The sequence below is a fragment of the Mauremys reevesii genome, linkage group 3 (genome assembly GCF_016161935.1).
Source record: "Mauremys reevesii isolate NIE-2019 linkage group 3, ASM1616193v1, whole genome shotgun sequence".
NCBI lineage: Eukaryota > Metazoa > Chordata > Testudines > Geoemydidae > Mauremys > Mauremys reevesii.
Genome location: NC_052625.1, coordinates 142,023,157 through 142,041,952, shown reverse-complemented (window position 1 = coordinate 142,041,952; position 18,796 = coordinate 142,023,157). Strand labels below are relative to the sequence as shown.

Here is an 18,796-nt window from a genome sequence, read left to right as displayed (position 1 = left end):
TTTACTTATTCCCATAATACAAGAACTAGGAGTCACCAAATGAAATTAATGGGCAGCAGGTTTAAAACAAATACAAGGAAGTTCTTCTTCACGCAGCGCACAGTCAACTTGTGGAACTCCTTGCCTGAGGAGGTTGTGAAGGCTAGGACTATAACGGCGTTTAAAAGAGAACTGGATAAATTCATGGTGGTTAAGTCCATAAATGGCTATTAGCCAGGATGGTTAAGGAATGGTGTCCCTAGCCTCTGTTAGTCAGAGGGTGGAGATGGATGTCAGGAGAGAGATCACTTGATCATTACCTGTTAGGTTCACTCCCTCTGGGGCACCTGGAATTGGCCACTGTTGGTAGACAGGATACTGGGCTAGATGGACCTTTGGTCTGACCCAGTATGGCCGTTCTTATGTTCTTAGGAAATAATTAAATATACTTACAATGTATGCGCCTCTTGGTGGAGACCAAATTATACTTGTCTATAAAGTGCCTGTAAGAAGGCCAGAACACCCAGAATACCCTCCTTTGGCAGGTCACGGTACAACTTGTGCAGCTGCCTCAGTTTCCCTCTCTCTGAGCTCCCAGAAATAGTCTAAAGCATCTTCCAAATATAAATACAACCCTTGTGGGGTTCATTTATTACAAAAGTTCCATGCACATAAAAGAGTCCCACAACCATAGTCCAGAATTCCTCAGCATAGTCCAAACAGTGCATGCAACCTACAACCCTGCTGTCCCTCACAATGTCTCATCTCTCTAGTACAGCCCCAGCACCCCTCATCATGCTCCAGCTCTGATTATTTGTCCACTTTTGAATGGGAAAGTATCTCTAATCATTCTTTATGGGACAAACCCTGACCCCATTTGGGAAGCTGAACCATCCTGCAAAGGAGACCAGTTTACTGGGAGTTGTGAAGAGAGTGAGCACTCCTGTGCAGTGTGGAGCTCAGTCCAGCAGTGCCATCTTGTGTGCCAGGAAGGGCAGAGTATCCTGTGGTTTGGGACCTCTTACACTTCCCTCCCCACTTCCTGGAGAGATTATGTCAAGGATATACCTGCTAATCTCCCTGGCAACTTGTGCTGGCACAGGTTTGAAGACTTGCACCTTAGTTTCTAGTTATTTGGTATGAATGATGATGCACCTAAACCCAAATCTTGGTTCCTAATAGCAAGGATGGTCCAGTGGTCAGAGTGTTGACTTTGGCAACAACGGTTCAATTCTCTCCACCACAGACTTTTTGGCCAAATCACCTAGGTTGGGTATACAGTTGGGAGGCCTTTCCAATATACTAGTGTAGATGTAGGAAGTGTAGTGTAAAGCCCTAGTGTAGACACCATTACACCAACAAAGGCCTTTTGCCAGTATATCATTTGGGGAACTGATACAAACTGTATACATAACTCCTTTGCTGGTAAAGCAGCATCTATACCAGGAGGATTTGCTGGTGTAGCATAGGCTTGGCTTTTGAGGAGAAGGGAGGGGTCCATAGTGCCAAAGGCAGCCAAAAGACTGAGGAAAGGGAGTAGAGGAAAGAGGTGCCTAAATAAATAATGGCTGAATACTTTGCATATTCAGTCATTAAAATATGTATTATTCTTTGAGGAGAGCCTCCTTATCCAGAAATAGGTGAAGATCTAAAAACTCCTTAAAGTCCCTCATCACACAGATTTAATTTGCTTGGAAAGCTCATAACTGTCTAAAGATAGGGTGAGGGGCCTAGTTCTTTGTCTAATCTCTAATCTGTCCCTCTCTGGTTATCTCAGCATCAGTTAATGACTTTGGTGGGCAATGGCATGCCCAGGGCAGAAGCCAGACTGCAGGAGATCAAGGAGGGAGCTGAAGAGGGAGTATGAGTTGACATCAGTCTCCAGGAGCTTGGAGCTAAATGGGAAGTGGGATCTGGGGGAGCAATTGGAGAGAGATATAGAGCTGAAGGGTGGATTACTGCAGGATAGAGGTAAAAAAAAAGAGTGCTTGAACATGGAGGAAAAAGCCAGTGAATGGAGAGAGGCCAATAATAAGGGAAAGGGAGAGGGAGAGGCCACTAGGTAGGGCTGGAGGGAATGAGGTTGAGGGGAGACGTCAAAGGTTTTGAAGTGGATAGAAGACAGGAGATGTTAGAGTCAGAGACTATGGTAAAGAATGGGGAAAAGAGGGAGGAGTTATGAGGACAGGATGACAGTGAGCTCTTGTGAGTCTCCATTTGATGTGTCAATAAACTGTCCAAACTAGTGGGAGAAGGGGAGTTGGTGCTGGAGCGGGAGATGGTGCAGCAAGTTTGAGCAGAGATTCAAAGTGGACTATCGTTGCTTGGGAATGGAGGAGGGAAAGCAGAGTAAGATGGTTTAACAAGGGGGAAAGCATACAGTTGCTGAAGGAAGAAAGGGCAAATGTTCAGCGTAGGAAACTGGCAGTCATGGGACCACAAGCCATTATACCCCTTAGTTTTATCCACTCACACACAGACTGAAACAGAAGATACAATATAAAAAATATTACTCTTTGAAGATGTGGCATAAAACCTCATTGATTTGCATTTATGAGCATGGGTACTGCAAATTTCTGAATTGTAAACAAACTCTTAAAGCAAGGAGAACGTAACACAAAATGTACCGGTACTTTATCTAGATATTTGGCAAACAGTTTAGTTGTCATTACTTCTGGTCATACTTTGTAATCTGTAGTATGAAGTCTTAATATTTCACCTCAGTACACTGGTCTATTAAATCTCTGCTGCAAAGTGAGGGGAGAGAGAGCCCTTTTCTGCATACAAATGATGTGTGAGGATCAGTGGGATGAGCTGAAAAGGTTCTACTGTATTACTTGAAGTGATCCAGAAAATTCTATATGAAATCCTCCTGCCATCCCCATATTATCTGAATATGGAGCAATCTTGAGAGACAGTACAATGCCAGTTCTGAAGATGGAAAGGATTGAGGGACCACCAGGAACATACTGTTGGGATCTATTCTAGGCAAAATGAGTGGTAGGAAGGGCCAGAAGGCACAAAGGCAGGACTGAACAAAGTATACAAAAGAAATAGACAGGAGAGAAGCAAAATAAATTAGAGCAGGGGGACTGAGATGAGGTGGAGGCAGGACTGGATTAAGGCATAGGCTATATAGCCCCTTTGTGATCCCAACTCCTGGAGTCATGTGATTGACTATGTCAAAAGGAAGTAGCTCAAGGTGAATGAGACCATTATTCTTTTAGTGAGAGGAGTTTCAGTGAAGTGAGCAAAAGATAGATTATAAGGGGTTAAATTGAAAAATGGAGGAGAAAAAATTCAAGGGGGTATGAACGGTTAATTTGCTTGATGAGTTTAAAATTAAAGAGATGGAGGGCAATGGGATGTTAGGGGTTTTTTAGAAGAGAGATGACACTGAGTCCAATGTTGGACAATGCAACATATGACAGATGACCTTGGAATTTCTGGGATGGATTGATTGAAATAAAAATGTCAAGTAACTTGAGTTAGTTATATTATGATAGCACTGGAAATGCAAAGAAGTACTTTGGGGGGAAAAAAGCCAGATAAAGCCTTTTTACACTTTATATGGGCAGCTAAAAAAATCAACAATTAAACAAATTGTTTCATGACTAAAGAACTGGAAATATCTACATTTCTCATTTTAAAATATCAACATTTATACTAACACTCAATTTACCAGTGATAACAGATCTATCAGGATGTAATCTGCATCTCATGGTCAGCATTGTGTCCAAAGCTTCATGGCATCTCTTAGATTGGAAAGAGTGAAGAAAGACTAGTTTGGTATTTGACTACCCAAGGGCAATATGCTGAATGATGAGATAAGGTGGGGCATCAGTAAGTCTATGGACAATCTCTGCTATGTACATCGGCCAAACTGGACAGTCCCTACGGAAAAGGATAAATGGACACAAGTCAGATATTAGGAATGGCAATATACAAAAACCTGCAGGAGAACACTTCAACCTCCCTGGACACACAATAGCAGATTTAAAGGTAGCCATCCTGCAGCAAAAAAACTTCAGGACCAGACTTCAAAGAGAAACTGCTGAACTTCAGTTCATTTGTAAATTTGACACCATCACCTCAGGATTAAACAAAGACTGTGAATGGCTTGCCAACTACAGAACCAGTTTCTCCTCTCTTGGTGTTCACACCTCAACTGCTAGAAGAGGGCCTCATCCTCCCTGACTGAACTAACCTCGTTATCTCCAGACTGATTTTTGCCTGCATATTTACCTGCCTCTGGAAATTTCCACTACATGCGTCTGACGAAGTGGGTATTCTCCCACAAAAGCTCATGCTCCAATACTTAGTCAATAGTGAGAAGTGTAAGGTTATGCATTTAATATGTCTGTTAGTCTATAAGGTGCCACAGGACTCTTTGCTGCTTTTACAGATCCAGACTAACACGGCTACCCCTCTGATACTTTTAAATGTGTTGGTGAGCATCTCCCCTTAAAAACCACGAAAGGGAAGCGTTAAGAAGACACGATGTGATAATGTAAGTAAAGACAGGCTGGTAAACCAGTTTTGCCCACTTTGGAACACACTCAATCATTATGGCTTGTAGAGTTTAACTAGAACTCAAACACTGAGGTTTTTATCCCCCTTATAAGAGGCTAAAAATCAGACAGGAACAAATATCTGATGGGGTGAAAAATGAAGAGAGAAATTAGAATGAGAAACAAATACAAGGAGAGTAGGGAAAATATAATGAAAGAATACAATATATACACAGTATACAAGTGCCAACTTAACTTTGGAAATTCTTCTTTTTCCCTAAACAAAGCATAGGCTTTCCTATAGTTTGAGAAACATATTTGTTTTTAAATCGAATCATCCTTGGAGGGGGAAAACCCTGGATTTAAATTACAGTAATAAAAGGTTTGCTGCCTTGAACTAATTTTGGTGAATCAAAAATAGTCTGAGAGGTGTGTTTATCTCTAATTCCATGCAGAGTGAGATGCATTCTGTCCTGATAAAAGTGAGTAGCTGAATGAAGAGTACGATAGGTAGGCTGCTGTCTGTATGAAAGCTTAAAAATTAGGGCTGCCAATTAATCGCAGTTAACTCACGTGATTGACTCCGAAATAATTGCAAATAATTGCTGTTTTAATCATACTGTTAAACAATAGAATACCAATTGAAATTTATTAAATATTTTGGATGTTTTTCTACATTTTCATATATATTGTAGTCTGTGTTGTAACTGAAATCAATGTACATTATTTTGATTACAAATATTTGCACTGTAAAAATGATAAAAGAAATAGTATTTTTCAATTCATCTCATACAAGTACCATACTGCAATCTTTGTCATGAAAGTGCAATTTACAAATGTAGATTTTTTGTTACATAATTGCACTAAAAAACAAAAACAATGTAAAACTTCAGAGCCTACAAGTCCACTCAGTCCTACTTCTTGTTCAGCCAACTGCTAAGAGAAACACGTTTGTTTACATTTACAGAGGATAATACTGCTATCTTCTTATTTACAGTGTCACCAGAAAGTGAGAACTGGCATTTGCATGGCACTTTTGTAGCTAGCATTGTAAGGTATTTACGTGCCAGATATGCTCAACATTTGTATGCCCCCTCATGCTTCGGCCACCATTCCAAAGGACATGCTTCCATGCTCATTTAAAAAAAAAGCGTTAATTAAATTTGTGACTGATCTCCTTGGGGTAGAATTTTATGTACCCTGCTTGGTTTTACCCACATTCTGCCATATATTTTATGTTGTAGCAGTCTCGGATGATGACCCACCACATGTTGTTCATTTTAAGAACACTTTAACTGCAGATTTGACAAAACACTAAGAAGGTACCAATGTGAGATTTCTAAAAACAGCTATAGCACTCGACCCAAGGTTTAAGAATCTGAAGTGCCTTCCAAAATCTGAGAGGCTGAGGTGTGGAACATGCTTTCAGAAGTCTTAAAAGAGCAACACTCTGATGCAGAAACTACAGAACCCAAACCACCAAAAAAGAAAATCAACCTTCTGCTGGTGGCATCTGACTCAGATAATGAAAATGAACATGCATCAGTCTGCACTGCTTTGGATTGTTATCGAGCAGAATCTGTCATCAATATGGAAGCATGTCCCCTGGAAGGTAGTTGAAGCATGAAGGGACATATGAATCTTTAGTGAATCTGGCATGTAAATATCTTGGAACGCTGACTACAACAGTGACATGAAAATGCCTGTTCTCACTTTCAGGTGACATTATAAACAAGAAGCGGGCAGCATTATTTCCTGCAAATATAAACAAACTTGTTTGTCTGAGTGATTGACTGAACAAGAAGTAGGACTGAGTTGACTTGCAGGCTTTAAAAGTTTATATTGTTTTATTTTTAATCCAGTTTTTTTATACATAATTCTATGTTTGTAAGTTGAATTTTCATGATAAAGAGATTGCATTACAGTACTTTTATTAGGTGAATTGAAAAATACTATTTCTTTTGTTTTTATACAGTGCAAATATTTGTAATAAAAAATAAATAAAAAGTTAGCACTGTACTCTTTGTATACTGTGTTGTAATTGAAATCAATATATTTGAAAATGTAGAAAACATCCAAAAATATTCAAATAAATGATATTCTATTATAGTCTAATCGCACAACACCCTATTAAAAATGTAAGATGAAAGCTAGACTGCTCAATACCAAATGATATAATCAAGGACTTTAAAAGCTTGATAAGGCAATTACTGGAGGAGCAAGAGACAAGCATTTTGTACATATTAGTATTCATTTACAGATCTAATAGTAAAATGGGCACTTTTATTCATAGTAGGTGAATTACACGATCTTCTATGCTACCACCATATATTCCTCCCTGACTTGTGTACTCCTTTAGGTAAAGAGGGGTGTTTGAAGATTTCTAAAACTACTAGTAAAAAGTATTTGTTGTGGCATTGTAACATTATACTAAGGTATGACATTTCAGCACAATGTCATGATGCAACATCATCAGATCTTACCACAATATCACAATGGTGATTCAAACTTTTGTTCTGCTTAAGCTGTCCCTGGCTTCAAGTACAAAACATGTATAAATGATGTATGTGCACCTTGGAATGAGTTGTTATAAATATAGAATAGCTTTTTGCATTCCTTTGTTTTCACTCTCTTCATCCATTTGTATTGCACATATTTATAGCTTATTGCTTCACAATGTAACCAAAGCTAAATATGTATGGAAACTATAACCTTCATAACATACAGCACTGTTTTGTAAAAAAAAGACAATGTAGAGACTCTCTTCAAAATTTCCCATTTTTTTAAAAATTCAAAACTTCACTGAAATTTCAAAATGCATTTGGCATTAAAACATTCCATTTGTGTTCTATGCTGTTGGATGCAGAAATGATTATTTTACACCCCAATCTGCCCTCTTTAATTTGATAAATATAAATGAAAAATTAAAGAGGAGGCACTGTGTTTCCAGGGGGTAATATTGAGGTGCAGAGCATTTCTTCTCTAGGTCACCAACCCATCTCCAGTTCAGGTTGGTAATGACTTAAAATTATCATCCAACAGCTGGCTAATAGCCTGTATGGTACAAGCAGGTGGTCACTGTCCTAGTTCTTGATGGAGAGTGTAGCATTCCCCTCTCGTGTTATCTGGACTGGTGATCTGCTAGGTCACTCAAATCCTTGACTCTGGGAGCCAGCCCTACTCTGCTCTGCTGTGAGAACCCCCACTCCCGGGCTGTTCACACACAGCCTTTGGCATGTAAGCTGCTCCTTGGATTGTGCAACCGAATGACACTAGCCAATACCTCCGGTCCCAGACACAACCCTAGGAACCTCCATCCAGTTATGCCCACTGGACGCTGCAAGCTTATATGAGTTCGTCAATTTAACAAAGAAATTGTTATGTACCATGCTTGTTATCCCAAGGGGAGTCTCTGATGCACTTCAAACCAAATGCACTGCTTCAGGTAGAATAAACAAACAAATATATTAATTGTGAAAGATAGATTTTAAGTGATTGTAAGTCAAATTGGAACAAGTTGGATTTGGTCAAATGAAATGAAAGCAAAACATATTCTAAGCTGATCTTAACACTTTCAATGTCCTTACAAACGTAGATGCTTCTCTCGACAGGCTGGCTGGTTGCCCTTCAGCCAGGTTCTCCCCTTTGATCAGCACTTCAGTCACATCTGTAGATGTAGGTGGAAGAGAGAGGAAGAGCATGACAAATGTCTCTCCCTTTTAGCATGTCCTTTCTTCCCTCTTGGCTTTGCCCCCCCCCTTCAGAGTCAGGTGAGCATTACCTCATCACAGTTCCAAACTGATCAAAGGAAAGGGGGTGACTCCTTCGAGAGTCCAACAGATCCTTTCTTGCTGCCTAGGCCAGTGTCCTTTGTTCCTGTGAGGCTGGGCTAGGTTTGTCCCATACATGCCCTGATGAGATGTGAACTGCCCCTCTGCTCCTGGAGAGTTTTTGCCTAGGCTTATTTTAAGCCATGAAGACACATTTTCAGCCTCATAACTATATACATGAAATTACAACCTATAACATTACTATAACAACAATGCTCAGTGCATCATGCTCCTTCTGAAGACACCCAACATGACAAACTTTGCATTGGATACCCCACACAATCATTTTATAAGGATGAACATGTGGTTGCTGGGTGTTCCCCGGAGGTACAGAGCATCACAGAGAGGTATAAACATCTCAAAACACAGTTTAAAATTATCCTAATTGGCAGTCTAGGTAGCCAGGCTGAACACTGAATGAGAACACCAATGACTGAATGAACTCCCCTGTGATCAGGTGTTCACTCCCTACAACTCCTGAGCAGGTTAATATGAGCCAGAAGGAGCCAATTAATCATATATGCTGCACCTGGAGGGCAGCCAGGGACTGATAAAGCCTAATTCAAAAATGAAGCCCAGGTGGGGAAGGAGTTGGGTTAGAATTATCAAGATAAGAAGTGAAGTCAGCAGGAGACTGCTGGGAAGGGGCCTGCAGTTGTGCTGGGGAGCAGAATATTCCTGGGACCCTGACCTGGGATAGGCAAGGGGCTAAGAGGGATGAAGTAGCCATGAGAAGTAGAGGAAGCTCTGGTGGCAAACCCAGAGATAGAGCAGGGGATAGAGAAGTGGAATAGGAAGGAGTTGGGGAAATAGCAACAGGGAGTGAGACTGAGTGCAGACCTGGGTTGCTAGTCGTAAGGCCCCTGGGCTGGGACCTGGAGTTGCAGATGGGCTGGGGTTCTCCTGCCAGCCACTGGGAAATGGCACCTGACTTAGAAGTGGAATGGAAGACTGCTTGAGGTGGCCCCTGGATAGTTTGTCCAATGGGACTTTGATATCCTGGATAGTATGCTGTGACCTGGCTGGTGGGGCACATCACAAAGAGGGAGCACTTTGGGTTGTGAAGAGAGAGAAAGCACAGGGTGAGCAACCAATGACACTTGCTCTGTGGGGCAAAAGCTAATCCCTAGACCTAGCCACAAAGAGGTGAATGTGCAGTGAGTGGAGCCCTTTATGTACCCTTTCACCTCTGGAGCTGGTTCCACAGACCCAAGCTGGCAGAGCAGTGCTAAGAAGCTTGTGCTGCTGCTACCCATGTGGTACCAGTTTAGTGAATAGAATGCTGAAGTCTTCAGGACTGGCAGCCTCTTACATGCATTAACATTCCATCTTAGCTTAGCTGGAGCGGCTCTAGGTAAACGTTGCGGGAGAGCAGGTGGGGGGGGCTGCGAGGCGCTTGCGGGATGCAGAAAATAACCTTGTGGGCTGTGTGTTTGAGACCTTTGTTCTAGCCATATTTTTCCTCTGCTTTTCCCGTTTGCATGTTTAGCAAATGTTGCTTTATGTAACTGAGTCCTAAATTAAAAGGAAAAACAAGAAAAGAGAAGGGAACTATGATGGGATGTAAACCTCACAGTGATACTGAGTGGGTTAACAGGAGCCTGGGAGCTCAGTTACCATGTCTGCTGGCACCTGAAAAGGTGTTCAGTATGTCAATTATCAGGTCCACTGGAAAGCAATGAGGTATCCTTAAGGTGAGAGGAGAGGGGAAAAAAGAGGGAGTTTTTTCCTGTTTTCTGAGAATGGTCTGATAAAAGTCAGGAATGAGGAGAATTGGGAAAAGATACAGGAGGGGAGTTGCCCCCATTTTGAGATCTGCCAGAGGAGTTAAGACTCCTGGGAGGCAGCCATGGGGTTTTGGGGCTCAGCTGAGGAACCGAGAATCAGAGAAGACTTATGAGGGATTAAAGCTCAAGCCTAGGAAAGGTGGGAGTGGTTTAAATTTGAATTTCTGGCTTGGGATTTGTTGGCTAACTCCAGGGAGGAATTGTGAGAGTCATGGGCCACTCCTGAGACCTTGGAGTCTGAGGGTGTGACCAGGGTCCCCAGGGGCACACTGAGGTTGCTCAATTAGGGCAAACTGCAAAGAACAGGGCAGACAATCCCCAAAGCTGGTAGTTATTCCAATACTTAAATCCACCCAGCTAGTAACAGAACAGCTTCCACAGAAGCCAAAACACAGTTCCCTTAAAAGCAACCCAGCATTTGGGCTCCCTCCCAGACAGCCAAATCAAATATGAAAGTTCTACCAATCCCAAAGGATAGGACACATTATTTCTCAGGTTAATAAGTATTTCAGATTTTACCCAAATACAGGCTTACAGCCAATTCCTATTAACTAAACTAAATTTTATTACAAAAAAGGAGAGAGAGAGAGAGTGTGTATGTGTATTTGTTAAAAGATAATTCTACATAGAGACATGAGTACAGTTCTGGGATCAATTTCATAGAAGAGATGGTGAGCTTAGGAGTTGCACAGAGTTCATAGAATTAGTCCATAGGTTTAGTCCAACGTCCAACACCAGGGTGATCCAAATGGTTTATGGTGCAAGCACATATTTCAGTTGTTATAACTGCTCTCCATTGAAGGAAATGTGGGACAACTTGCACCACAGTAGCAGAAATAGAGTTCCTATGTGGAGAATATAATAAGCTGAAATAATATGGATAGGTCATGCAATGAGATGGTGAAGAGGCAAGTGTTGTAGATACTCTCTCCCACCCCCTTTTTAAAAAGACAGTATGCCTATGTTTAACAAAACCTATCTAGTAGGCTGGCACATGTCTGAAAGATGACAGTAACAATGGCTTCAGGATTTTAGTGTTAAAAGATATTTTACCTAATGGTCAGCTGGGTTCAGAGAGCCTACGCTTCTTTTCATATGCTCATCTTCACCAGTAATAATTCTGCAGGTCTAATTAGGCCATCAACACCACCTGTGTAGTTCTAGAGTCCTTCAGATTATCTCCTCAGTGACACTTGTACGGGCTGCTGGCCTTCAAAGGGTTTCAACAGGTGTAACTGACTGGAACTTAGTAAACCATTCTGTTTGATACTCAAATTCTCTGCTTCCTCTCTTAGCAGCATTGGCTCACCAGAAGACCATGCTTTTATCCAATCCTATATTAAACTAACTAAAGGTTTATTAACTAGAAAAACAAAATAAGTTTACAAGTTTAAAGTAGGCAAACATATACACACAAAAATGCATCAGTCTTGGGTTTCAAAAAGCACTAGAAGCTGCTGTATATATGTCCTTTAGGGGTAACCCATGTTAAGAAGCTTGGGGATCCCTTGCTTATGTTTAGAAATATTGCCCTCTCCAGATAGGGAACAATTAACAAAGTCTTTTGTCCACCGATATTCCACAATTGTTCATTTGATGGATATGGGCCGCCTTTTGTTGGACAGGAGATAACGCATCTTGTCGTAAACTAGTACTTCACACTTGGTAATGCTTCTCTCCTGACTGGGTTTCCAGTTGCATAGCAAACATTTTTATAGTTTCAAAGCAAGTAGTTACCCTATAACATGGGATACTGATATTATAAGCGAGATAAATGCAGGCAGCAACTCACAAGCATTGCATAAAGTCTAAACACATTCTTAACATCTATTTTACCAGTAGTAACAAAGGTGAGCCAGAACGGCTTCCAGCTATGCATTGGTCAGTGTTCAGAGAGGCCTAGGGGTCTTGGTGTGAGCTGGCACCTGGTCTGCTGCTATAACACCGCCTCATTATGTAGGTTCTGTACTGTTTTTCATTTCAGTTCTTACTTTACAATATCCTGTCTAGTCTCAAAGTCTTAGACCAGGGGTGGGCAACCTATGGCACACATGCCAAAGACGGCACACGAGCTGATTTTTAATGGCACGCTACTGCCTGCTAGGGTCCCGCTCAGCCCGCTTTTGCCAGTGGATGAAACCCCAGACCGGCAGCGGGCTGAGCAGCTTGGCCTGCTGTTGGTCTGGGCTGCCAGCCCCGCTCAGCCTGCTGCCAGCCTGGGGTTCTGGCTGCTGGCCCCTTGCCAGCTGAGGTCCCAGCCACCGGCCCCGCTCAGCCTGCTGCCAGCCTGGGGTTCTGGCTGCAGGCCCCGCTCAGCCAGCTGCCGGCCTAGGTAAACAGAACCCCAGGCCGGGAGTGGGCTGAACAGGCCGGCGGCTTAAGATCAGCATTTTAATTTAATTTTAAATGAAGCTTCTTAAACATTTTGAAAACCTTGTTGAAAGGGTTCAAATAAGCCCTAGAAGAATGATTAGACGTCTGGAAAACATTCCTTGTAGCAAGAGACTAAAGAAGCTCAGTCTACATAGTTTAGCTGAGAAAAGGTTAAGAGGTGACTTGATTACAGTCTACAAGTACTCTGCAAGTACCTAGCTGGGGAAGAGAGATCTGACTGTAGAGAATCTTTAATCAGAAAAAGGCATAACAAGATCTAATGGTTGCCTAGCTTCTGTTTCCAAATTTGAACTAGAAATAAGATGCAATTCTTTTTAAAAGTGAGAATAATTAACCACTGCAACAACTTCCCTAGGACTGTGGCGGGTTCTCCATCACTTTAAGTCTTTAAATCAAGCCTGGATGTATTTCTAAAAGAGATAAAGAGTCTTGTAGCACCTTATGGACTAACAGACATAATGAAGCATGAGCTTTTGTGGGTGAATATCCACTTCGTCGGATGCACATCGGATGCATCTCTAAAAGAGATGCTACAGCTCACACAGAAGTTTATGGGCTTGAAGTGGAAATTACTGTGTGAGGATTTATAGCCTGTCTTATACCAGAGGTCAAACCAGATGATAATTGTCACCTCTAGCCTTAAAATCTACAAACCTCTGAGAGATTTTGGGCCAGGGCCAGATTGATCATTGCTGCAAAGCTATCTGAAACCTTCCTTACTTGGCCAGTGGAGGATCACTTCAAAGTAAGGATTGTCAAGTGAAGTAGCATTGCTCTATGGGGTACTCACTTCCCCCGTCCTTGTGACTGGTAGAGGGGGCATGGATGGTGTGTTCCTATACCCTGGTGATCCTTGGCTGCTGGAACTGCCCCTTCCAGCCTTCAGGCTATTCCAAATTGCCCCAGGAGGATCAGCCCTACAGAGTGATCCAGGATCACAAAAGTTGCTTAAGGTGGTCTCCCAAGGTGTGCTGAGTGGAGTGTTGCTGGACTGCAGCTTGGGATCTGGCCCTGTGTGATTGGGCCCTCACATAGATCGGCTTGATTGGCCTAACATCCTGCTTTGCTGAACAGCCCCATCACTCCGGTTGGGGTTTTCCTACTTATTAAGTGATTCTGTTGGAACTATCTTAATATCCTATTTCATCCTGTGGATAAAGTTATTTATACTTTTTTCTGCTTACTAGCCCTCTCCATTACTATTACATTCCTACATTCTGTCTCATCATGTTTCTCCCTTTTTTGTAAAAATAGAGAGATACTTAAAGGCACTTAACTATTGCAACACTCCCAGATGCTGCTTCTGTATATTAAACAAATTGACATACAGTTGTGTCTATAGATCAGAACAGGGAACTATGCATGTGCTCCTTGAGAGCTTTCCACATAGCAACAGCCACAGAGAGCAATTTCCTAATTCCCCCACGTCTTTGACACCTTAGGTCAGAACAGGCAGCGCACAGGAGAGAAGAGTGCCAGGCACCTTTCCCCTCCACCTCCATTTTGTACCACTAGGGAAGGACTGGGCACAGCTCCAGGCCTCACACTTCTCTAATTGCATGGACTGCTCGAGGCTATTGCTTCTAGCAGAGCTGGTGTTAGGGGGTAGTAAGCAGGGCAAATGCTCAGGGCCCCACGCCACAGGGGACCTCAGGCGTTGCAGAAATCCAACCTGTGAGCAGCTCAGGGAGGCGGGATGGGGGGGCGACTCCTTAGGTTCTGCCCTGGGCCACAACAAGTCTAATGCCAGCCTGGCCACTAGCAGAGGTAACCATCCCAAATTGTGTATGGAGGAGGTGGGGCCCAGGGTGTGCTCTCCTCCACAGCAGCCAGCAGCAGTGTCACCTCAGTTGGATTCTCAGTGCTTCAGAGGGCCTGGTGGGATAATGAAACCACACAAGGCACAAAGAACCATCTGTTTATTTTCAAGTGCTACCTGAATATGTCCTTCTTCCTTTGGCATGTGCCTCTTAATGTCTCCCCTCACTAGGATTTATTGTTTCCCTTAACAGTATTTTTCATGAAGTGCTTGGGGATATCTCTCTAATAAAGATGCTAATTACAGCTGCATTATGGGCGTACACAGGTTTGTACAAGTTGTACACTGTATTTTTTTCAACCTGTTAAAGCTGCCAGTTTACACCTTGCCATCTACTTTGCTAGGGTCAACAGGATGGTAGAACATCGCTGCCATTTTTGTGAACTTGAATGAAACCAACAAAGGGTGGCATTGGTTTAATATCTCTTGCAATGACCATTTGGGTCTGTTTGTGAACAGGGGCCACTGCAGCCATCTTCCCAGTTTTATTTCTGGATATGTGGCATCACCATTGAACCCATTTCATACTTTACAAGATGGATCTTGGATTCACAGATATTAACACTGGAATAGTTCTGTAATAGGGTAGTCTGGCCCATTTTCAAGAAAGCAGAGAAGGGGAGTATTTGAAGACAGACAGGAACCATACTTCATTCTCTGATGATTTTCCCCCAACACGGAAGTTTATAGAAATGGCTTGAATTCTTCCTGCCTGACACTACTGCATCTCTATTATTACTTCATCTCCCTTAAAACTACTTTTTCTCATGTTAATTAAGATAGCATTGGTGACAATTCATAGTTGCTAATGAGCAAAAACAATGATTGCAGTGAAGGGAAAATCTTAGTTTGTGTTGGAAAGCTTCAGCAGACATCATTTTAAACACTGACTTCTTAGAAGGCATAAGCTGGTGATACCCTCCATACAAGTGCACAGAATTTTTTTTCTCCAGCAATATCCCCTTGTGTTGGTCTACTTGCATGTACAGGTCATGTTATGTAATTATTCTTACTAGACCTCAACATTTTTTACAAAACAGAACATGAGTACTCCAAAACGCAACATGAAACTGCTCTAATATCAGGAAAATTTCCCTCCAGTCAAACTCCTAAATGACTGCATATGGCAGCACTGGAAAAAAATTAGCATGTAGCCCTTTTGGAAACAACTGGGCAATTGATCTGCAGGTTATTCAACGTCCTTTCTTGTTCACAGGCATAACTGATTGTATCCTTGCAGTCTGCAGAAATGTTGGAACTAATAAAACTTTTGTATCCACTCTTGTAAATACCCCAGCATTCTACTGCAATAAACAATCAACTCCTCCTTTCCTTCCCCAAAGCAGCTATAATCAAGAACAAGCAAACCAGATTGTTGCCACATTAAACCAGATTGTTGATACTAGTGGTTTTGGATGTAAAAAATGTAAAATTACTAGTCATTGGAGGAAAAAGAAAAAGCTAAGCACAATATTTGTTGGTCAGATAACCCTGAATACACTGCAATACGAACTTCAGAGGTCTGCATTAGGAATGATATAGTTATCTGCAATGTTGCATTTGCCCAAATTGTATATATCTGAATTTACAAGGAGACTCACCTGCCCTTCTTATATACCTCATGTATTTCTTTTCCTTGCCGGTGAGCTCTGCATTCAGTAGACAAAACCCATCCCCACAACAGCAAGAAGATGCTAAACTGCATTTTATGGACAGTCAACATGATACTTTGGGGTCCTATATCCAGAAATAGTCCATACAAGAAGAAAACCAAAATGTAGATTCTGTTTCTCTTTTTAAGACATTATCAGTCCCTTCGTTATTGGAAGGATGTTTACTCATACAAAAAATCATCCTGCAGTATTTAATCTGGATAGTGGGGAAAGCAATTTCCACTAAACCTATAAATCCCTCTACGTCAGATGGTAGGGATTTTCGAACAGTGTAGCATTCACGTATTCCTACAGAACGATTTTTTTTTGTTCAAACAGGCTATTGTATAAATTGGTTTAAAACAAAGTCTTTCAGGTATTTTGGAAAATGGCATATTTCTGGTGAACCAGGGTATTCTAGCTGATCAAAGATTTCTTTAATTGCTGATTTAAGTGTACCTGTTAATGCCTAATACGATAGTCTTTATTAAACACCTATTTGTATCTGCTTCCAGTAGCTAATCATCATAATTTCTATCTAGCTTTTAAGGAAAATATTTGATCTTATTTTCCCTGGTTTTGCTTCATGCTTGCAGTGTGTGGTGATGCCGTTGTTGATGCGCTTACGGAACCTGTGTCGCGCACTTCACTGCCAAGCTGTTTGGACATACACAGGATCTATGGAAAATATCTAGTTAGGGAGGTGAAGATGAGCATAGGGTGAGTCATTTGTCCTCTCTGCAGTTGGATATTTATAAGAGATCATTATACATGGTTGATTGTCACTTGCAGACTAGAGAATGACAGGGTGAAGAGAGCAACAGAGGATTTCAAAGGACTAGAGGAAAAAAATGTTCTACATCTTTAGCAAGTAAAGAAATTGTCTCTGATGTTAATTAAAATTAGAAATAGCTGTTGCTTCCATTTCTGCACTTCCTGCCAACATCTTGATCCTTCTCTTTGAAGCACTATAATGGCTCCCCATTATCAACAGCTTCAAGTTTAAACCCCTGGTTTCATGACCCTATGCAGCTCTGCGTCGATCCACACCTTATCTCTTATCACTTGCTACTATCCCTTGCATTCTACCACTGATGCCAAATTTACCCTAGTCCTCCATTTCTTCCACAGCTGTCACCAATACTTTTTCTTTACATGCCCGCTATGCATACAATTCCCACCCTATACCAGGACAACTAGTCACCACCTTCTCTTCAGGCTGATTCCTCTTAAAGACACTGGGGCATATTCTTGCCTGGTATAAATTGTCATAGCTCCATTGACTTAAATTGTCATAGCTCTATTGAACTCCTCAGTTGGTATACAGAGTTTATGGCTAGAAGGGACCATTAGATCATCTAGTCTGACCTGTATGTCACAGGCCACAAGAGAGACATGGGGGGCATGTATGCTATGAGTGGAGAATTGTAAATATAGTACCTGTATATAAGAAAGGTGAAAAAAGTGATCTGGGAAACTACAGGCCTGTTAGTTTGACCTCAATTGTATGCAAGGTATTAAAACAAATTTTGAAAGAGTAATTAAAGACAAAGAGGTAAACGGGATAAAATACAACATGATTTTACAAAAGGTAGATCATGCCAGATCAACCAGATTTATTTTTTTTAACAAGATAACTGATTTTCTAGATAAAGTAAATGCAGTATATCTAATCTACCTGGATTTCAATAAAACATTTGATACAGTTCCAGATAGGAAATTAGTTAAATTGGAGAAGATGAGGATTAATATAAGAATTGAAAGGTGGGTAAGGAATTGATTAAAAGGGAGACTACAATGGGTCATGCTGAAAGGTGAACTGTCAGGAGGGAGGGAGCTTACTAGTGTAGTTCAAGGATAAGTCTTGGGACAAATCTTATTTAACATTTTCATTAATCACGCTGGCACAAAAAGTGGGAGTGTGCTAATAAAATTTGCGGAGGACCCAAAGTTGGCAGGTATTGCCAACACAGTGGAGGACCAGAATATCATGCAAAAATAGCTGGATGACCTTTGGAACAATTTACCAAGGGTCATGGATTTTCTATAACAAACACTTTTAAAATCAAGATTGGATGTTTTCCTAAAAGGTATGTTGTAGCGATTATTTTGGGGGAAGTTCTATGGACTGAGTTATAGAGGAGGGCAGACTAGATTATCACAATGGTCCCTTTTGGCCTTGAAATCCATGGAATCTATTTTGAAGTCTGTTCTATATTTTCCCAAGGAGATTGTGGTAATCTATGGTGGTTCTCTTTGGTCATCTCTGGCTCCAAGGTGTCCAATCTGTGTCTTTTGGATCCTCTTCTTGAAAATCAGTAGCTACCATATGTTTAGACCATCTGACTGCTGCATAATGTCCTCTTTTTAGACACTTCCTGCATGTGGTGTCCCTTGCTGGACAAAGCAGTTTGCTGTGAGGTGGCTTGCCACACCATGGGCATTCTTTCATGCTCTTGTTGTATTCCGTTTCTCTTACTCCATGTTAGTATAGCTGCTCTGGATCCTTTTGTGCCTGTACTGGTTTGGGTGTGTATTGCTTCTGCATCCTGAGGCATCTTCCCATGTCTCTGTGGCCTGCTCCTTAGTTATTCCTGAGGAGAGTCTGTTGCTTTATGTATTGGCTTTGGAGGACTATGTTCTTGGCTGCTTCTAGTGTGAGGTTAGGATCATTCTGAAACCTTTCTGATAGCTGGCTGTCCCTCTGCTCTGCAACAAGCCTGTCTCTGATTAAGTTCTTTATTCATCTCCTTATAGCCACAGTGTTGGATTAGGTTGTACTGGACTGTTATGAAGTCGTTTGCTGATTCATGCTTCTCTTGTT

General features: G+C 41.6%; 1 protein-coding gene across 2 annotated transcripts in view; it reads right to left on the bottom strand.

The window, feature by feature from the left end:
* Nucleotides 1–16,043, bottom strand: part of LOC120399976 (gamma-aminobutyric acid receptor subunit rho-1) — an 83,861-nt gene extending 67,818 nt beyond the window's left edge. For both annotated transcript variants that reach the window (XM_039528261.1, XM_039528260.1), the window contains exon 1: nucleotides 15,922–16,043. In XM_039528261.1, coding sequence (XP_039384195.1) covers nucleotides 15,922–16,043 — 122 coding nt within the window. The remainder of the gene's footprint in view (nucleotides 1–15,921) is intronic.
* Nucleotides 16,044–18,796: the final 2,753 nt, after the last annotated feature.